Source organism: Culex pipiens, chromosome 1 (assembly GCF_016801865.2).
Source record: "Culex pipiens pallens isolate TS chromosome 1, TS_CPP_V2, whole genome shotgun sequence".
Taxonomy (NCBI): Eukaryota; Metazoa; Arthropoda; class Insecta; order Diptera; family Culicidae; genus Culex; species Culex pipiens.
Window position 1 is genome coordinate 126,771,063 of NC_068937.1, and position 22,930 is coordinate 126,793,992.

At 38.6% G+C, this 22,930-nt stretch overlaps 1 protein-coding gene and 1 pseudogene across 1 annotated transcript; one reads left to right on the forward strand and one right to left on the reverse strand.

Moving 5' to 3' along the window:
* The first annotated feature begins 1,756 nt into the window (after positions 1–1,756).
* Positions 1,757–2,653, forward strand: LOC120421791 (elongation factor 1-alpha-like; annotated as a pseudogene).
* Positions 2,654–2,795: 142 nt separating this feature from the next.
* LOC120421792 (uncharacterized) lies at positions 2,796–3,201 on the reverse strand. Its single transcript, XM_039585064.2, has one exon. The coding sequence runs from the start codon at positions 3,199–3,201 to the stop codon at positions 2,842–2,844; it is 360 nt and encodes a 119-aa protein (XP_039440998.1). The 3' UTR covers positions 2,796–2,841.
* Positions 3,202–22,930: the final 19,729 nt, after the last annotated feature.

Genomic DNA, 22,930 nt, shown 5'->3' on the forward strand with positions numbered 1-22,930 from the left:
GTGCAAGGAAAATCATTGAATTTGATTTGATTTTATTAAACAATCGCTCTATGCTGTCTTATACAAAGCTCACTAGAATACTTATCTAGTAAGAACAAGAAAGCATATAACCATCGAAATAATTTCTAAAACAATATGGACTAATTAATCCAAATCATAGTTGATAATTTTGGGTGGGAAAACGACTGTTTGTATCAATTATGGGTTTCTTTTTGTTCAGGCTGATCAGTCAGTTAATAAGCGGTTGGTCTGTTTTATACCAATGCCATTGGTATAAAACGGACCAACCGCTTATTAATTGACTGATCAGCCGAAACAAAAAAAAACCCTCAAAGTTGATAAGTTCGACGTTCAATTAAAGCTCCATAAATGCGTTTTGCTGCTGAAATCAAGTAATAAACTGCCTTATGTTGGGCCAAACATTCAATATTACGCCCTTTTGAAATGTTAGTTTTGATTTTTGAATTATTGAAAATATTATTTTAGAAAAGATCGGAAAATTTCACCAATGTTTCATATTTTAACACTGTAAATCGAACCATTACACGGAGAGACTGTGCCCAGAAATTTTAACAATTAAAATTGTTGATTTTACTTTAGTAAATTTTAACAAAAAACGTACTTGTCACTGCCAATTTTCAGTTAATTTAACCAAAATTCAGTATTAATTTAATAACCTGTTTGTTGAAAACGCTAAAGGCAAAAAGCTAACAGATTTCCCGAACTCGAATGAACGTGCTCGACTGTTAGCTTTGATTTTAGGAAAATCAAAAAATTTGCTTGTTGAATATAATTAACAATTGGTTAAATATTTAAAAGACGAACTCGGGTTTGTTTACGTCTATCATTTGAAGTCAGGATTCGAACGAGAGCGGTCAATTTGTTGAGTTTGTATTGTTAATTATGAAGTGAGAAGATGTGAAAGGTGCAAATTACACTATTTGGCTAATGTTGAAGTGGCAAATCAAAGTGTTGCAACTGGGGAGGTATAATTGGTGAGTAGGTTTGTTGATGATTTCTTTGCAGGTGATAAACTTGAAAGAGCAAGAGGACGACCTTCGCCATGAGGACCTCTAATGCGAATGAGTTGAACACGTTATAAGAATAATTGATGGAAAGAGAGGGCAGTAGAAGGGAGATGCGGGCCAACTCTTAACGGATAGAGCAGCCGGGCAAATTTAAAAGAATGTTTGTTAATCCAAGTAAGTATGGGTTTATTTTTGCACAATAATTTATCTAATGTGATTCTTATTAGAAAACTGAATCATTAAAAATCTTCGTGCTAACGACGGATAAAATCTTACTGAACCATTCTTTTTTTTCAGAATCATCAATTATAAAATACACAGAAATGCGTACACATGACAACATAAAAATAGAGATGAAGTAAAATATCAAAAATAAAAAATATATAAAAGACGATAATTATTAGCTTCAAAGTTTTGTTGCAATACGACTGCTCAATAAACTGATAAGTTAAACTCATAATATTTTTTTCCAGGAATCGGAGTACTTTGAATAAATTGAATCAAATGCAGTGAAAGTGTGTTGCCAAAAGTAATTGTTAAATTATTGCAAGCTTGGTAAGTAGCATTATTGATATTTCTTCTTTCCTCATTATAATTACATTTATTTACGTTCCTTTTTCAGTTTATAGCCGAAATTAAGAATTTTGTATTAAATTACTAATAAATTTTACATGTCTATTTGCAGCAAAAGGTTAACTTTGGTGAAAATTTTGTGTCCCACGACCAAGGGGTAGGACACAGAGTAACTGAGTGACTCAATTTTACAAAATTACTCAATGTGGCTCAAAGTTACTCAATCTTCCTCATGATTTTTTTTTACCGAGTTGCGGAATTTGTGAACAAACGTTGACCACGTTAACAGAAGAGCGTGTTTACAAATACATTAGAAATATTTTCACGCCACGCTGCTGCTAAAGTTCAGTCAGTCAACGAAACCGGGAACAAACTATTCCGCCCGACGACGACGTCGATTCCGCCTGTTACGGATTGTGCCGTTTTGATCGTCGCCGCCGGTACCGGTGAGTTTGATACTGGTATTATCTAAATCCGGATGGCACAGAGATAACATGCTGGAACCGTCCACCAAGATGTACTTGTTTCAAGCAGAGGCCATCAAGCGCAAGAGAGCCAGGCTGACGGCAAGTGCCCAACGGACCCCACCGACAAGCCCCTGCATCTGCCCCCGGGAACGGAAACCGGTGTAAACAAGCCCGGTATCGCCATCGTCTTAGCCCCGGTCAACCTGGCCGCTGAAGTCAAGTCCGTCCGCACAAAGAAGCCCTGCTGGACAACGCCAAAAATGTGTCCGTCAAGGAACTGCGTCGTGGTTACGTCGCCGGTGACTCGAAGAACTCACCGCCCAGGTCATCGTGCTGAACCACCCCGGTCAGATCTCCAACGGATACACCCCAGTGCTGGATTGCCACACCGCTCACATTGCTTGCGAGTTCAGCGAGATCAAGGAGAAGGTCTTTCGTCTTTCCGGCAAGTCGAGATGGGCAGTGGCCCGAATCGCTGGCGGATCGGATCATGATCTTGCAGCAGGAAGTTTGATCGGTTCCAAAAGCCAGCAAAGTGCCAGCACACGGTCGTCACAAAAAAATCGTCACAAAAATCTCTAAGAGTTCTAGATCTAAGAAAATTGTCGTGGGACTGGAGGGGGGCATCCGGTTGCATCCCTTCTAGATCTAGGAAAAGAAAATTGTCGTGGGACTGGAGGGAGGCATCTGAAGCAGTCGCTCCGATTTTTTCCTATTTTTACCAGCGACTAAGCGAATGATGCGTTTTTTATTGTGTGTTTGTATATGCTTATTTATTTTGCTCCAAAATCATACCTAGACCCCTGGCAGAGTGATGACATGAATCTTAGCGGTACCCTTCTGCACCTTGGCCTCGATGGCCTTCTTCTCACCCACGGTGGCGGCGACCTTCTTTTTGGCGAGCTTCTTTGCGGCCGCCTATGTTGCTCCGGCAGCTCCCTTCTTCTTGTGGACAGCAGCTCCAGTGTCACTGGCGGCTTCTTTTTCAGCACCTTGCTGACAATCTCCAGGTTGCGTTTCTTCTCGCCCGGCAGCGCGCTTTTGCTTCCTTCACGCCGATTACGCGGTCCTTCGTTGGTCAGCTTCTCCTGTAACTCTCCGGTCGACGCCTTGGCGACGTTGGCAGCAGTCATCAGCTCTCATCCGGGCGATTTCGTTCATGGCATACCTGTCAATGCGCAAATATCGCTTCGTCCTTGTTGGGTTCCGCATTCTGGGGCACCTCTACCACCCAATCCTTCTCCCTTTCGGCCTTGAACCGCTGGTAGCTGTAAGATGGGAACCGATTTGTCCAACACCCCGTCGTACCTTCTCGTCGCGGGCTCTTTTTCTGCTTTTGCAAAACCTCGTCCATTTTGCCACGTTTTGAACGAAATTACTTGGAACCATCGGCACCGGCGGCACTCTCTTTGGAAACGGCTTCTTCGGGGCTGGCTTCTTGGCGGCCTAAATGTTCTTGGCCTTGGCGGTGGCAATAGCAGCCAATTTTGGCTAAAGCCGCCGTCGGAGCCTATTTGCCAGCAGCGGCACCGTTTCCGGTAACAGCAGCATTTATCCCTTTTTGGCCGATCCGGTATTTGGGGCAGTGGCCAAGCCTTCTTGCCTCCCTCAACACCTTTCTGGCAGCCAGAAAAATTTACGCTCCCGCTGTTTTTGTGTTTTACAAGTTGTCAGTGTCAGCGTTGAAATGTCAATGTCAAAATTTGTTACGTCGTTTGTGAAAATCATGGTGAAGATTGAGAAACTCTGAAAAACGTGCGTGGCTCAATGTTACTCAATTCTATTCAAATTTTCTCAAAATCACTCACTGTCCTACCCCTTGCCCACGACAAGAAAAATAACTAAACCTGAGACCGTTGTAGATGATGATGACTTATCGGATGATTTCACAGTGATGGTAAGTGAATACAAAACTTAATTTTATACAACATAATAAAAATATGTTGTGAGGCATTATTACAAAATTTACTGCAAATTCAATATCAATATTGCTCACAACAGCTAATTATTGACTACATGTACATGTACATGTACATATTTTTCTGTATTCAAGTGAGACATTAGTTAAAATATAGCTGAAAATTCGGCCCAGCCTATATCGTAAAATAATTAAAGAAAATCTATATCAACACTTACATAAATTATGTCTAATTAAGAAATGTTTTGTTAAAAAGCACTAATAATTTGCTGCATGCAAAAATATTTCGGTTGATACAACGAAAAAAAAATGTTAAAAAATAGTTGAAAAATATGATCTAGCCTGTTTTTTACGGAATATTCCACAATATTTCAGCTGAAACCAAAAAAAAATAAGTTAATTTTCTGAAAAAAATATTCTAGCAGTCAACTGCTAGAATTTTTTTTGGCCATTTAACCAACAAAAATGGCAATTCCAACTATTTTTTTAGTTAATTTTAGGTAATGGTGTCCAGCAATTTCGGGTTAACAAAATCAACAATCGATTGTTGAAAAAAAGCTGTGTAAAAAATTAACCCATACTTTTAGTTAAATTAACCAAGATTTTCTTAGATTTGCCCCGGCCGGTCTATCCGTGTAGTTGCTGAGATATCGACATTAGAAAATGGTGGGTTGTTTGGGTGATACTTAAAAAGCATCAATTTTCCTGTTTTTTATCCTTTGCATGGCAATATCTCAGCAACTAAGGGTCGTATCAATAAAGTTCAAAAAAGAAAAATATAGAGAATTTTCTCAGCTTTTCAAAAATATTTTTTTCAAAAGTGGCCAAACATGTGCACTAAACATAAAACTAAAACAAAAAGTTACCTAAAAATGGCTATAACTTGAAAACGGTGCACTTTATCAAAAATTCAATGATGTACTTTGTTCGCGCGTTGGTATTTTAACGATTTTCGGACACTACATAATAACTCGCACTTTACAAAATTAAAACACGATTTATTCACGCGAACTAAAACACAACGTTTATTAAAACGCGAGGGTCACTTGGTGACGGTTTATTCTCGACTGTGAAGTCCTAAAGTTAAACTACTGCGGCTGACCGGTGAGACACTCTTTCTCGCGATGTCCAGCAGAGCTGCGACACTCGCGGAGCTGGATTCTGCACTTGAGGAAAAAGATTACAACTGATCTCCGCTGCGAGAAGGTATAGCTAGGGCAAGGGGAATAAGGGTTTCAAAGGGTATACAAATTTATCTCCTAACTCGCTTCAACATACTTTTTGATTGCAAATCGATTTTACATCGAAAAATGAAGTTGAAAGATTTTTGTGACCAACATTTTGATTTTTTGAAAAAATCTGTGTTGATTCAAAAAATCATAACTCAAAAAATCATAACTCGGTCAAAGATTTTTGCCCATTCTGGAAATTTCTGAAAAGTTGGCCTTTGATATCCTCTAAAACATATAAAAAATAGTGTTTTTTTTTGCAAATCAAGTTTTAGTGACAAAAAGTGAAATTAAAAATCACCAAATTTTTTTTTACCGTGTATCATTTTTTTCAAGTTAAGTCCATATCCATACCTACAACTTTGCCGAAGACACCAAATCGATCAAAAAATTCATTCAAAAGATACAGATTTTTGAATTTTCATACATCATTTTTGTATGGACAGCTACCAAATTTGTATGGAAAATTATATAAACGAACTAATTATGCAAAATGGCTTCTTTGGGCATACCAAAGGCACCAAAAAACTTTCAGCTGAATTAAAAAATACAAAAAAAACGAATGACCGAAATCTCAGAGAATTGCTTTACTAATAAATGCAAAACTTCTCACAATAAAACTCAGTTTTTATCAGAAAAGAACAACAAAAGTTGAATGCACCATGCGTCTCCATCAAAATGTACTCAATTGCTCATTTCGAAGTCATGGTTCTTTTTTCGATTTTTTAAACCGAAATCTGATTAACCACAGCCAGCAGTGTCAAGAAGTGATTGTCTGTTCACAGTCTTTCAATTGAACCAGGCCTGCTCTCCGTTAATGGTGCCCAAAACTATTCTCACATAAATCTAGTCTTTTTACATTTTCCTAGATTAAATTGGCTGAATTCGCACGTATTCGGCAATGTGGTGCTCCGTACCTGTCCATTCCACCAGTTGGCCCAACATTCTCTTAACGAGTTTTGGTTGCTCAAAAACCCCTTGAAGATGGAGAATGAACGACGAACACCCACCCAATCAGCTGCCCAACAGTTGGCCGAATTGCGGTTTGTGCGGTTGCTCCCTTGGAAAAGATTCGACTGTAAATCAGTCGAAATCACTTTGGAAGCTCCATCCCCCAGCTCGGCTGCCACGAACGCCACAGTAATAATGCATTTCGGGATGCAATTTTCCGGTAGCGCATCAATATTGCAGCCCTGAACTGAACGAGATGAGACCCCGTCCTATTCAAAGCGTTGGAAAATTGGCAAAACTGGAAAAGAAATTCGACGGGGATCGTCGCTGATTTTCCCACGCTGCTGGTGCTGGAGGTGGAAAGCTTTGTGCATTGTCGATGCGAAGGCGTCGTAAATCAACCTTAAAATTCAAATTTAAAATCCGCTTTTCCGGGGCACATCTTGCAACCAACCACACCCGTTTTTGGGAAGGCAAACAATCCAAGTGGAAACCAATTGGCAAAGCTGCGGGGTGGAAAATAGTTCCGGACCAGTAATGGGAGTTCACACTTTGAGTGACAAATGGCGGGGGGGGGTTCTTCTTTTTCTCTGAAATAAAAATTGAAATTCCCTTCAAAGTGACGCTTGCGATTGAAGTGAGTGCTCTTTAAGGTGCACACACCCATCACACAAGAAGTGATTGCCATCACTTTCGAGAGTAAACAAGAGGTGCTTAGTCCCCCCGTTTAACCGCTGCTACTGTCTCAAGTCTCAAGAGCTTCTCAAGTCACACCGCAAAGTTCCACGTTGAAGACACCGCGTGGATGAGGCGTGTGTCGGTTCAAGCCAGCGAGATTAGTTTAGGTGAGGTACTTTTGAGGATGTAGCAGAATTAATGGGATGAGATTTTATTTAGCGTAACACTGGTTTTTATCTTGTAGCCCTTTAGTATACGATAGATAAGCTGAAAATATTTTGCTTTTCCAAAAAAAAACAACGCTGCCTAAGAATTCTGGGTTCAAAAAGAGGATAAACTTAAGCATGCTGATTTTGTTTATTTTGTTTTGCGGTTGGTTTTATTCAATTTAGCTTTGGGCACCATAAGTCTCAATGAAAATAAGAATGATTTAAATATTTGCTACATTTTTTATTGCTTAGGTTCGAAAGGTTCTACAATAGTGAGGAATACTTTAAACTTATTAGGGTCATTCTCCGCCAACTCACACAGCAGTTGCCCCGACCCCTCTTCGATTTGCGTGAAACTTTGCTCTAAGGGGTTATTTTGGTTCCTGATCACGAATCCAAGGTCCATTTTTCGATACTTCGTGACGGTGGGGCTGTTCGACCCATTTCATTTTTCTGGTTTTTTACTAAGACACGTTTTTCAGTGATTTGTAGCTCGCAACCGTGAAGAGATAGAAATTTGGTGTGAAAGGGACTTTTGTGTAAAATTAGACGCCCGATTTGATGGCGTACTCAAAATTCCGAAAAAACGTATTTTTCATCAAAAAAGTTAAAAAATAGTTTTAAAATCGCTGCCATTTCCCGTTACTCAACTGTCAAAAATCGTGAGACATGTCATTTTATGGGAAACTTAAGGTACTTTTCGAATCTGAAATAACCCAGAATGGTAATTTTTTTTCATTTAGAACAAAATTTTTCATTTTAAAATTACGTGTTTTTTCTAACTTTGCAAGGTTTTATTTTAGAGTTTAACAATGTTTTACAAAGTTGTAGAGCAGACATAAACAAAAATTTTGATATATAGACATAAGACTATTTTTGACCAGTTTTTCGAATTTTTAACCCCTAAAACTCAATCGTGTGTATTTATTTCGGAAAGGTTTAGCTAATTTTGCATAAGAATGATCCCTTGGATTGACTAAAATGACTTCAGGAAAAACATTTTATAAGATCGTTGACTAAGTATTTTAGGATTCTTTTTCGAAACAGTTACAATACTTGATGTAGCTGAATCTATCTGAGCAATTCTCTGAGATTTCGGTCATTCGATTTTTTCTGTATTTTTTAATCCGGCTGAAACTTTTTTGGTGCCTTTGGTATGCCCAAAGAAGCCATTTTGCATCATTAGTTTGTCCATATAATTTTCCATACAAATTTGGCAGCTGTCCATATAAAAATGATATGTGAAAATTCAAAAATCTGTATCTTTTGATGGAATTTTTTGATCGATTTGGTGTCTTGGGCAAAGTTGTAGGTATGGATATGGAATACACTGAAAAAAATTATACACGGTAAAAAAACATTTTTAATTTCACTTTTTGTCACTAAAACTTGATTTGCAAAAAAAACACTATTTTTAATTTTTTTATTTTTTGATATGTTTTAGAGGACATCAAATGCCAACTTTTCAGATATTTTCAGGATGGGCAAAAAATCTTTGACCGAGTTATGATTTTTTGAATCAATACAGTGCACCGTTTTCAAGTTATAGCAATTTTTATTTAACTTTTTTCAAAATAGTCGCAGTTATTGATTTTAAAAAAAATTGTGCCCATGTTTGCCCACTTTTAAACAAAATATTTTTGAAAAGCTGAGAAAATTCTCTATATTTTGCTTTTTCGGACTTTGTTGATACGACCCTTAGTTGCTGAGATATTGCCATACAAAGGTTTAAAAACAAGAAAATTGTTGTTTTCTAAGTCTTACCCAAACAACCCACCATTTTCTAATGTCGATATCTCAGCAACTAATGTTCCGATTAACAATGTTAAAATATGAAACATTCATGAAATTTTCCAATCTTTTCGAAAAAAATATTTTCAAAAATTTTAAATCAAGACTAACATTCAATATTACGCCCTTTAAATATGTTAGTCTTGATTTAAAATTTTTGAAAATATTTTTTTCGAAAAGATCGGATAATTTCATGAATGTTTCATATTTTAACATTGTAAATTGGGAGTGTTTTATAATGTTTTGGAAGTGAGTCATTAGTTGGACAATTTAAAAAAAATAAGATAATTTTTTTTATTCATGTATTTAACCTGTTTTAAAGATTATGTCAAATAATTTTATTTAAAGTTTTTGTCACCCCCTAAATCTGAATCGACCCGAAATTTTTTTCCAAAAAAAACTTCAAAATTTCAATGAAAATTTAAGTGCAGTCAGCTGAAGCATTCCCCTGCGTTTAGAACCATTTTTAGCATGTTTGGGTTTATAAGAATGTCTTTTGAATTATGTTGCAATGTTGAGACTATGGCTTGTTTTTTTTTTTAAATTAGAAATGAAAATCGAAAAAGTGACTGGAAAAATATGTGTTACAGAACAGGCCTAAAACTACAAATTGAAAAACCTGAACAACACAAATTAAGTTAAAAAAAACTAAAAGCGAATGAAGGATAACGTGAAAAAATAGAGATAAAATTATGCGTAGAACAAAAGTCAATCACAATGGCCTCAAAACGAGAAAAATATAAATGATCGAAAAAATATAGGATTTATTTAAAAAGTAAACAATAAAAGAGCTGAATTTGACCGATTTTGAATGCCACATGCCGTCGAAATATTATTTCACGTGTATTATAACCAGTAACGTGACCAGGCTCTGACAGAAGGGAGGGCACACGCATAAAAAATATATTGATTACGGTGTATGTGAATGACCCCTCGGACAAATCTAGAACATTTTTTTGTCGAAGGAAGGGCAAAGGCGAAAAAAAGGAAATTCATTTTGAAAATTTTGTTGTCATCTGCTTGAGCTTGAAAGCTTGAAAAATATTGGAAACTATCTTGAAATAACTAAATATATAATATTCTAAACATTTACATAACATTTTGATAACCATCAACATCAAACCATTTTTAGAGCAAAACTGCTCACCTGTTCAAATCAAAATGTGATTTCCGATTCCACCAATCATCGCCATCGCCATCGTTGTCTTCACCATGAATAAAGATAGGAACAAAATAGGCTTCCTCAATCCCTCCGCTTCTTGTTTTGCCTCCCCTCCGGTAATGAGCCATTTAGCCCACAATCTCAACACTTGCTCCCTCCCAAAGAACCTCGAATCACCGATGCGTATCGCGGAAACCAATTCCGATCACACCGCCAGTTCAGATGTGCCACCATCTGTTTTTGTCCTCCCCTCCCCTACCTACCAAGCGGGAGGAGGGAAATTCGAACTTGTCACACGGCTTTGGGGACGCCGATTTTCCGATTCATATCTTTATTTCGCCTCTTTCTCTCTCGTTGCTCGTTGCCAAATAGCGTTTTCGATAACTTGCTTATAAGGCGTATCAGATCACTGCGGCCTATTACCGTAAATTTGCTGCCATTTCTCATCCGATTTGGGCTCTTTAGGGAGGGGGACTCGATGAGCACAATTTCGGCGGGAATTATGACATTGCAGTTTATTTTGTTAGAGCTATGCGCCTGAAGCTATGCAAACTGCAGAACGAATGAATTAAAATTGTTATTCTGACGAATTTTCTTTATTTATGAAAATTTATTTAAATCTACTATCTATATATTATAACTTAACTTGTCCCAATACAAACTCAATTACCGGTAACCGAAACAATAACTGAACTACGACTGTAACCAGCACGTACACGTGGACCATCAACGCCCATATTTTCGCAAAATGATTTTCCACGAAAATTTCCCCTCATTCCCTCACAACACCTGTGAGTCGCTTGATTGTTGTTGTTCTGATTGCGATGATGGTTGCCTGCCGCTCCCTGATGACATCGCATTTCAATGTTTTGATTTCAATTTATGACCTCCCCTCTCCTCGCACTCAACTTTGGGCGGAAAACGCGCCATCTGTCGCCCATTTTTCCACGAGGTCTCACCTGGCATCATCGTTGCTGGGCCTGTTTCGACTCGCAGTGGGGTTGGGGCACACAATTTGAATTTCCAATTTGTCCCCCGAAAAAAAAAGTTCGTGAGATGTTTGCCCGCGTGTGTACATTTTTATTTCGTTGTATTTTCTCGATGGCGCGATGTCAGTGTCGATCCTATTTACGCGAATTTTATTACCGACAATTTGTACCAGATTTGGGTTCGCAACGAGTTTCGGAAACAAACCCTCTGTAATGAATATTCAACTCTGTAATGGGATCAAGATTTTTTGAATGCTACCGAAAATTGATATAAACAATGATTGCCGTGAAGAAAACTTACTTATCTCATATTGGGACACAAACAGCATTTGCCAAAAAAATAATTATTTTTTGATAGAAACATTAAAAAGTTACTTTATCCACTGTAAGGTGGTTGATGCCTTCCTCACATTTATAAGGATCAATCGGAGCGAGCAGTGGACTCACCATCCAGAGGTCGTTGATTCGAATCCCATGGTGGGCTCCTTTAAAATTATATGTGTCAAAATGGGTATAGAGCTTTATGACGTTTCGTGTACGCACACTAGCGCACCATTTGATTTTGCTGCCTGACAAAATTTAACCTCACTTTATTTTCGTGTATGTACACGCAATACATACGCACGTAGATTACTCTATTCGGCGCCTTCGCTCTTAAGGAGGTATAAGACTATGACAACCAAACAAACAAATTCGCACTTTTTGACAGTTTGGCAGTTTGCCTGCAAGTTTGCGCGTTTAGCAAACTGTCAAACACGAAAAATTGCGGGTTTGTTTGTTTGTTTGTCATAGTCTAATACCTTCTTTGGGAGTCTAGGGTGGCGAAGTCCTTGTAGATAAAAGGAAAACAGTAGTGGTTGGTACTAGCAATAGTGGCCTACAGCTATACAGTCAACTTCACGTTTGACTCACGTGCACGACCGACTGTTGTAAACATTTTTAATTATATCTCGAAAAACCCGGGAACCAAATTCTACCAAACTTTGGGACCATACACAGAACGGACAACCAAACAAAACGTATTTGTTATTGTTTACATTGCGTGCTCGTGTTTTGTTTATTCAAGGTCAAACATTAAAGGTGTTTTTCTCGGAACGTCAAAAAGCGACGCGTGACAAGATAGAACGATCACTGTTAATTTAGTTGACCTACCATGTGCCTTCATTAGAAACTAAAATACATTTTTTACTCTTAAAAACCCCCGATTTCCCTAGAATGATTTATGAAACTTTTTGTTACGTGAGATAGCAATAACAACTTCCTTACAAAGACCTTGAAAGGATTTCTTTCGGTTTGAAAAGCATCCATACAATGTTCAAACAAAACCACATTAAAATAAAAAATACCAAATACATGATTATCTAAAAAAAACCAAATACATGATTATCTCATCATAACATCAAAACATACAAGATGTACAAATTTCAATTGATGGTGAGCAAATTGATAGGGTTAAGTCAATAAAATATTTAGGGGTAACTATAGACGAAAACTTGAAATTTAATATTCATATTGATAACACAATTAAAAAAATTGCAAAAAAATATGGAGTTATGTGTCGTTTGAGAAATGACCTTAACTTTCAAAGCAAAATTCAACTTTATAAATCTATAATCTCACCACACCTGGACTTTTGTTCATCTATTTTATTTTTGGCTAATGAAACACAATTATCTAGGCTTCAACGCTTACAAAATAAAATCATGCGTTTAATTTTAAAATGTAACAGATTCACTTCTTCGACCTGGATGTTAGATGTTCTGCAATGGCTATCTGTGAAGCAAAGGATAATTTTTTCGACTATGATTTTTGTGTTTAAATTAGTCAATGGTCTGTTGCCAAGATATTTATGTGATCGAATTTTAAGAGGCAGTGATCTTCATGACCACTTTACGAGAAATGCAAATGAACCTCGCACTCCGAATTTCTTATTTGGAGCTGCCCAGAATTCCCTGTTTTATAAAGGTGTGAATATATTTAACTCGATGCCCTCACAAATCAAACAGTCAACGATGTTGGAACCCTAACATCTCTAGTGTTCCAGATTCCAAACAAACGCCCCCCGACAGCAGTGTGGTGAATTCGTAGAAATGTCACCACACTGACACAAAACACAACGTAGGGATCTTTGTTATTGTTTACATCAAATCTGTGATAATTTGTGTCGTTTTATTATTGTGAAATGTATCGAGTTAAGTTTAGTGTAATAAAACGTCCTCTTTCACGTCCAGCCTCCGACCAGGCAAGTCGCCTGGCGGAGCAATCAAAACCGTTGTTTTTATTTAATCCGCACTCTGGTCCGCTGGTCGTCCGCTTCGTCTGCTGCTGGAAGGAATCGGTGAGTTGGTGGTTCTGGCCCCCGCGGAGTCGGCCCCTGGCCGAACATTGGTGCCGTGACCAGGATGGTCTTCGCCGGAACACCAACGCCATTCTTCCACGGAGAACGCCATCGCAGAATCGCTGTCCAAGATGAAGAAGCCGCCATCGCTGTACATCAAATCTGTGATAATTTGTGTCGTTTTATTACACTAAACTTAACTCGATACATTTCACAATAATAAAACGACACAAATTATCACAGATTTGATGTTAACAATAACAAAGATCCCTTCGTTGTGTTTTGTGTCAGTGTGGTGACATTTCTACGAATTCACCACACTGCTGTCGGGGGGCGTTTGTTTGGAATCTGGAACACTAGAGATGTTAGGGTTCCAACAAACGACAATAGCAGAGTTTAAAAGACAGTGTTGCTCGCACATTAAATTAGTATTTTAAGTTTACTTTGTATATTTATATTTTGACAGATTTCTGAAATGAACGCACAAGTTAATTGCTCAGTTTGACCGCATGATGATGATGGATTTTTGTTTTGTTTTCAAATGTTGGTTTAAAATAAAGTTAAAAAAAGATAAATGAGTAGTCTACAAAGGTTTGAGAATCGCGCGCGGTATGCAAATATATGTGCCTTAAAAGGTGACGATGAAGATATGTAATAGTTATTTCTAAGTATGATGAAAATTTGTAGTTGCTCTGAAGACGGGAGAGCTCGGAAGGCAAAAGGGAAAGCTAATCTAGTAGGTTTTGGCGGTCGAAAGATAGGGTCTCGAAACGTACTATGTTTGTAGTCAAAGGTCGTGACGTACACTCTGTCAGCTAAAACAGTAGGGTGCGATCTCGGGCAATGCCAAAGTAGTCACTTAGTAGAGACCCAGTTCAGATAGATACAAGTAAAACTATATGTGCACCGAAAGAAAGTTAGTACCAGATGCGTAGCTAATACTGTTACAGGCCTATAAACTAGTAATCAACAATAGAAATCTGAAGAACGGAGTTACCTGAAGGCTATTTTATATCTGCTATGAAAAATCAGTTCGTTTTTCTTTGCATAACTGATTCAAATGTTCAATCAAAATTATCATAACGATAACTCGTCCAGCTCAAACCATTGTAGGGGTAAGAGGTGGGACCATCATCATCATCATCATCATCATCATCATCATCACATCAAAGTCGTTCGCCAGGTTCAATTCATACAAACCTATTCTTAGTATATATCTGATTGAGATCAAAATCAAAAAAATCAAACCATCCACATTAACGACCCCCGGGTCTTTTGTGGTCTCTATTGCAAGTTTCTGCTCGAACCTAGGAGTCCGAAGGCTTGAATGGGGAGAGCACCCAAACCTCTTTCTACTCCAAGGAACCTTCCACCCCAGTGTTTGAACTGACGACCTTTGGATTGCGAGTCCAACCGCCGCCAGCGATTCCACCGGAGTAGGCTTGGTTTGGTGTGTTGTTTGTACTTATGGCATGGAGACGACTCCTACACCTGGAATGACTTAACGGCCTAACAACCAAGGCCGGGACCGACATTTTACTTCCTCATCCGATGGAAGGTTGGAGCAGATGGGAATCGAACCCAGAATCATCCGCTTACAAAGCGGACAGCGTAACCATTCGGCCACGCACTGCCACAAGATTGATTGATTGAGATCTGAAAACTATCAGAAAACGTAAATCGAAAAGGAACCTAGACCACACAATCAGCAGGGAATCTTACTGCAATCAACTTGTACCATAAGCAAGACATATTAGAAGAAGATATCTGTCAATCGCTTGCGAAACAAATAATCTTTTTTAACCATATAGTTTTTCCTTTTCTATTTTTGTTCTTGTACTGAGTAACGAGCCCGTGGGCAGTTACACGGAGCTGACCATGGTCAAAGTTATAAATAATATCTTGGCCTTTATTATGCTTGAATCTTGTATTTGAATGAGTTTCGCCACTTTTTTCCAAAAACTGTTCTCTTAGAATCATTTTCGAAATTAATTATACTATCAGATTAAACGCTTGAAACAACAATTTTGCTACAAAATTAATAACCAACTAGAGCCAACACTAATCAACCCCTCAATTATCAGATAATCCAGTCCGTAAACTAACCTCACCACTGCAGCGCAAACGATCAAATTTGCCCGCAATAATTCAACGCTTTGCCACTTCCGACAAACCATCCAGATTACACGTGTCCGGGGCATCGATAACAACCGGCCTCCACCAGGGGGGACCAGACCACACCCCGGCCATCGGTAAGTAAACCTCAAAGCTCAAAGCACTTAATCTGCTTATTTCGCCCAATCGGGTTTCACTGCGCTCCCATGGAAGTCAACTTGAACTTCGTTGCGGCCTAGCGGCCAGCTGAAAATGTTTAATTTGATCTCTATTTATGGAATAATGTTAGAACGTGAAACTGCCGGTAGTGGTGATGGTGAGAGTGAGTTTTGGCCTCGAATCAGGAGGAAAAACTAGCTCGTAAATTATTTTGCCTGCCAGATGAGTGAAATTTTCATGAAATCTGCATATTGCACGAGTGGATTCAGAGAAAAGGAACGCATCCGATTGGGAAACGTTTTAACTCGGTGGTGGGCACTGAAAGTAAGAGTTTTTTTTTTTGAAATGTTTCAAATTTTGGTTTTGCAACGAGTTGCTTATAACATATTTTTTAACTACCAAAAAAGACTTTCGAATACGATTTTCACTCACACTTTTAAATTGGCGTCTATATTTTTGATTGATTCAAAAACCAAAACAGTGTAGCAAATTATTACTTTTAGAAACTAATTCTGAAAAGTTGACATTTTCAACACAGGAATGAGTGCTATAATGATGCTATAATTATTTTTAGTGATGATAAATAGCCGTTTCGTCTCTATAGAATATCATGGGGAATGGGTGTTTTAAAATGTAAAAGTAAAAAAATATGTAAGGTTTTCAGCTTTCCTTGCTGAAATGATATAAAAAAAAATCAGTCGATAACACTTTTTTAAAAGCATGTTAAAACTTAATTTGAATTTAAAAATATATGAAAATAAACAAAATTAATTAAGCTCAGATTTCCCGTTCTCCAAAAGATACACCACATTCCTGGTGGCACTCCGCGGTGTCACTCTCGACGTGCCATCAACTGGGCGGTTTGTCGAATATGTTGTTCTGCGGTGGGACGACCTGCCCCTGTGCAGCACGGGGTTTAAAAATTGGGTGTCCGTTTTATTCCCGCCACCAGCCTGCCAGCGATGATAAATGACCGCCAAGGCGACTCCCGGAATCAATTGGCGTCGTGTGGCTGGGCCACGTGGACCGCGGGCCACGAACGGAGGTAACCGGGAATTGGCCCGGACCGTTGAGGTTATCAACGGGCTTGTTATGGACACAGCGCGTTGGTGGCAATAACTGTGTGGTGAGGTGGGACAGGGATGGGAAATTTGATTTTGAATCTTGGGCATTGTTGACGATTAATTTAAAAAAGCATAAATATTTTGAAAAAGACAAAGAACGAAATAACGAAAACAAAATATTTTAAAAAATATAAAAACACATAAATAACGAACAAATCCAAACAATCAAACATCATAACTTTTCACAACCCTAACACGAGTTGGCACGTGTGAGTGTGTCTGGAAAACGGATCGTTTCAGTTTTTCCCCAAACTTTTATTATTTTTTGCCGCGCTGGTGCGATTGATATATGTTGCAATTTCCATAATCCAATTAAATTTTGTGCAAATAAAGCGCTACGAATGTCACGGGCCACTCACACAAACACGTGCACAACATTATGCATGTGTGCGAAAAAGTGTGACGACACGTGGGTATTTGCGAAGCGTGATAAATGAACTTAGAGACTATGACTTTTAATGAAGTGTGACGGTGTTCGGTGGCTAGACAAACAGGACAGTCAGTAAAACGGACCAGTGCTTCCTGTTGCATAAATTAGCGGTGGCATTGTGTCATGCTGATGATGATCCTAAAAAAGTAAACAGCATAGAATCATTTCTTTTTTGTTTTACAAAAAGATGAAACCTGAAAGCAAAGTTTCACGAAAGTCAGAGAATTACTAATCTTTTTCGGAAAACAATTTCAATTCTCAACCCCAACCAGTGATACTTTCACTTGTCCAAAATCTCAATTGTCGTGACTGATCCCCGGTTCTTTCCGGTTCGGCAAATCCAATTGCCCTGAATGACAACTCTGCAATATCAACGAGAGGGATTTCCTCCTCAACACAGTGTTGTCAAACATGTCAGGATTCCTGTCTCGTAGTCCCAAACTCGGCGACATTTTCAGATTATAAATGTCCGGACGGTGGACCCTTTCCGCTAGTGGAGGTCTTATTTCGGCACTTACTAATGGTACTCTTTTCCTCTCGACGACGACGACAACTCGTGGTGTTGTCGATGAGAAATATATAGTTTTGCTGGGAAAATGTGAAAGAAATAAATCTTCAATGTATTTATCTAGTTTGGGTTGGAGGGGAAAACGGCTGCAAACAGGAAGATCCTGGTAAACGAACCGGAAAGGACCTACCCACTCCAATGGTCCAGCTCTACTCGTGATGAAAAATATTTTTCCTTTTTTTTGGAAATTCAATTTCTCCGCCGTCTATCACTCTAATCTCTACTGCTGCTGCGTTCCGCTCATTCCAAGAAAGGGTACCCTTCACCTGTACCAGAGGGCCTGGCCGATTTTTCCTTTGCCCAGGACCTAGCAGTGAACCTATGAAAGGAATCGATTCAGTTTCCGCTGGCACCGGAAAAAAGACGAGAAAACCAGATAAATGGGAAACCCAATGATGCTTGACGCTCGAAGAGGATGGCCCCAACCAATAGATAGTAAATAATTCAGAGTTCAGATAATCAAATTGTGATGGATATCTTAATTGGGAAACTCGCAATCGATGAAGAAAATGCGGTCCATTCAGGGCCACTAACTTCGAAGTAGATTTCCTCCTAGATGTTTTGTGCGATTGTGGAATAACAGATCAACTTGTTCAGCTTGATAAAGCGATATTCTTTTCTTTTTGACTTCGTGAATTTTATTATTTTTAACTCACTAAAAAGCTCATAAAAATAAAAAAATATTTAGCATCTCTTCAATACCAATAACATTCCAATAACATTGAATTCGATCAACATTAAAGATGTAACCAAAACTAGTCCGTAAAGTATCCCGTTTCAGCAAACACTTAACCCAGATTTCCCGACGACCCCTTTCCGAATCATTAGACGCACCAGAAAACTGTTACTCTCGAAAGAAAGAGGAAAAATCTCCTCTTCCACCTCTTTAAGAAAAAAAAAAACAATCATGACCCCTCTCATCGCCCACTAAGTGAAGGTAACATCTGATACATCCGCAAATATACAAAAGCTCCCATTGTGGGGAACCCCACTAGAAAAGGGACGAAAACATGAAAAACTTCTTTCATTAGGCGCATTTCCCCATTCCCGTCGACCAATCCGGATTGACCGCCAGCCCGAAACATGGCCTCAACGATGACGACGACGGTGGCCAGATGAGTTGGACTTTTCCGAGGAAAAGTTTTGTTTGAATTTTTCCCATCCCTCCCACCGCTCTTCAAGGCCTAATGAACGTGAAAACAATTTACGGATTCATTTCAACTTCCAGGAAGATCATCGATACTGTCCCCATGTCTTTGGAAGCGAGAAAGGGTGACTTTGCTCTTTAACTCGGTCCCTGGCGGTGGCCTCGGTATGGTGCGGTTAACCATCTGGCAGAACATCCGAACGAGCTGACGGAGGCTTCACTGCCCTAGTCCACTGAGCGGGAACATGTTTATTTATTTTATTGTTTTCCGCCTGGACTGTCCGGCAATGTTTTCGTTCCGAGTTTGAGGAGGAAAATTTAAATCCTCTGTCAACCGAGCTGGCCCGCAACCGGCCAACGACCCAAGGCCCGCCCAAAAACGGAACGATGATGATATCCTTGCGGTTCAGCTGACAAACAATCGTCTTCCCATTGATGCACTGGTCCACTGGATCTGCCGACAGAGGGAAGTCGGTTGTTGGTCCTGTTGCTGCCGAGTTGCCTGCCAGCACTCTCATGTCCAGCCGAGTGACCAGAATCGTCATCATTTTGTCCCCTGCTTTACGCCAGAAGCGCCCTCGTTTGACCGGGCTGACCACACCGGAAGTTGAACCGTTTCAAATGTGGGATTTGGTTATGGAGCAGGGATGTATGACGTAAACATAAAGAATAAAGAATAAAGAAATTTAGGAGATAATAAAGAAGTTAGGAGATATTTAAAGAATTTATTTATTTCGGTTAGAACAAACAGAACTTCAAAATTAGTACAGCAATCTCCAAATTTGAAGTTTTTAAGTGCTGTAATAGGGGAAATATACCCATTTTAAGCCTAATAAGCGGTCGTGTTTGAATGATGCTGGATAATCTGGAGTGTTCCTTGAAATTCACTAAAACCAAGTACACCAACGACTAGAGCCACTTTTTGTGAACATTTCTGTATATTTTCACTTTTATTAAAAGTTATGCTATTCCTTTTACAAGATTTCGAAAAAATATTTCAAAAATGCATTCTAATCAGTCGAGAGCATTTGGCCACGCCCATTTTCCAATTTTCAGCTTAGTTCTTTTTTTCTTCCAGCGCTCTTTTGGGTCTGCTTAGTTCTGCCAAAATTGATGAAATTTTAAACGAACACTCACGAAAAGTAGCATTTATAGAGAAAATTTCCTGGCATCACTGGCTCACTCCAACAGGCGCTGCTGATGGTGTTGGTGGCCACCCTTTGTTCTTTATTTGCCTTCGCTTCTCGCTCGGTTTTCTTCAGCCTTCGATTGGAATGGGTCTTCAAAATTGAAACGTCAAAAGACTTAGCGCGTTTTTTTTTATGGCGCTTGCTAATTATTTACATGTTTCGGGATTATTTTTCAAGTGAGTGACTAACTAATGTGCAAAAGAACATGTTGCCGGTATTTGGAAGCAATTTTATATCTTAAGCGCTTTGAAATCGTTAGCGCAAGTGAAAAGATATTGATGGCGACTTTCGTTAAGCAGTTAACCTCTGATCTTGCGTGTGGATGTGTGTGCCACCAAATTTATGAGAAATAGTCTCGCAAAATAGAAATTATGATCAAAAGTGCTTTAAATTTGATCTTTTTGGCCAGTAAGTGGCATATATTTGCGTGCTTACTTGAGGCGGTGCTGTTGCTGGTAAGTTTATAGCCTAAATAGTATTTTTGGAGCTTTAATCGAGCATCAAACTATCCATATGACGAAGATAGGTGTTTGATTAATAAGGGTATATTTCCCCTAACCGCAAATTTTTAAATAAAATTATGGTTAGTTAATGTGTAGATGGTTGAAGTCATATGAAATCTTTTAAAAATCAAATAAAAAATCAAATGTTTTCGAAACTGGGTGTCCGAAGGCTTGAGACGGTGAGGCAATTGTAAACCTTTTTTTATACGTAAGCTCCTATCCACCCCGGAATTCGAACTGACGACCTTTGGATTGTGAGTCCAACTGCCTACAGGCGACTCCAACGGGACAGGACCCAGGGAGACAACTCCTACACCTGGACTGAGCTAACGACCTAACCTTTAGGTTAGGCCGGGGCCAACATTTACTTCGGAAGGCATGATCAGACAAATCTCGTCTCGAAAAATATCACCGCGGGGTCGACTGGGAGCAAACTCAGGTCAGGTGGTTTATTTTCGGGATATCGTAGAATAAGAATTGAGTAATTCTCGCTGAAAGTGGACCACTATTTACACAAGGTGCTCAAAAATCAAAAGCAATGTACTTTTCCAATAGCCCCCACCAAGTTATGAACGAAACCATGTTTGGTTGGTTAAATTTGTCCTCACCTCGGCGCCACGAAGCTTAAACATTTTTTTTAATTGGTAATTTTTTGACTTAGGCGCACCTACAAAATTGCTCATAACTTTGCAAAAGTTCAACGAACCCTTGATGTTTAGGGGTGTTTTGGATAGGAAATGAGCAGAGCTTTCGAATGCACTTGTCAGAAAAATACCGTTCCATACATATTTTAGCCACAAAACACCAATGTATTTTTAAAAGTCATTTTTGAAGGCCGGCGCCCCGCTTTATCGAAAAACTGACAAATCCATTCGAAAGCTGAGACGATTTCACATAAAGGACCAATAAATCTAAGGTGTATGTTCCTCCTATCTTTTTTAATCTAATTTTGATTCTGCGAGCGCAGCGCTCCGTTCGCATTTTGGGCACCCAAAATGTTGCAATTTGCTTTGTTTTGTCAAAAAATATATGTGCTCACTTTTTAAATGATCATTTATTGTCTAAGGATCAACATGCACTTTCGATAATTGACCAATATTTATGTTTTTGGGTTCTTCCAGCCAATTTAATGCCGAAAAATTGTTTTTTTACTTTTTTTTGTAAAATGCTAACTTACAATTGGGTGGACTTTTTTTCAGTAGAACTAATGAATTTAGCATGTAGGAAATTTCACCACGAACATTTTTCTCTAAAAGAAAACGTAATTTCGATACTCCAGTGCCAAGATATTTTAGTTTTAGTGAGAAAAAAAAAGTGCCAATTTTACAAATTTCTCCGACAACTAGCACGGCCTATTATTTACATGCGGCATATGTTTTGAAGGCCAGAGTATGGTTTCTTATAGTTATTTTGGTCGCTGAATTCGGATCTGGAATCAAATTTCAGATTAACATTTAGATTTGGAGCCACGCCCAAAAGTTATTTGCGGTAATATGCTGTAATTGTAATCGCTAGTGATTTCGGTCATATTTCATCTTTCGCTCATCTTTAATTGATGTTTTACTCACGGATTTTTTATGGAGATTGTTTTTTTTTCATCTTCTGATTGTTTGGAGAGGCCTCGTGGCGCGGTGGTTAGCGGCTTCGGCTGCCGATCCCTAAGTGGCTATGGGGAATACACGCAAATAATATTTGAGCGTGGCTAAAATATCACTGTTCACTGTCAATCTGAAATTTGATTCCAGATCCGAACTCAGCGACCAAAATAACTATAAAAAACCATACTCTGCCCTTCAAAACATATGCCGCATGTAAATAATAGCCCGTGCTAGTTGTCGGAGAAATTTTTAAAATTGGCACTTTTTTTTTCTCACTAAAACTAAAATATCTTGGCACTGGAGTATCGAAATTACGTTTTCTTTTAGAGAAAAATGTTCGTAGTGATATTTCCTACATGCTACATTCATTAGTTCTACTGAAAAAAAGTCCACCCAATTGTAAGTTAGCATTTTACAAAAAAAAGTAAAAAAACAATTTTTCGGCATTAAATTGGCTGGAAGAACCCAAAAACATAAATATTGGTCAATTATCGAAAGTGCATGTTGATCCTTAGACAATAAATGATCATTTAAAAAGTGAGCACATATATTTTTTGACAAAACAAAGCAAATTGCAACATTTTGGGTGCCCAAAATGCGAACGGAGCGCTGCGCTCGCAGAATCAAAATTAGATTTAAAAAGATAGGAGGAACATACACCTTAGATTTATTGGTCCTTTATGTGAAATCGTCTCAGCTTTCGAATGGATTTGTCAGTTTTTCGATAAAGCGGGGCGCCGGCCTTCAAAAATGACTTTTAAAA

Excerpts from the sequence above, each read along its gene's own strand:
- LOC120421792 (XM_039585064.2), bottom strand. The coding sequence starts at position 3,201 with ATGACTGCTGCCAACGTCGCCAAGGCGTCGACCGGAGAGTTACAGGAG.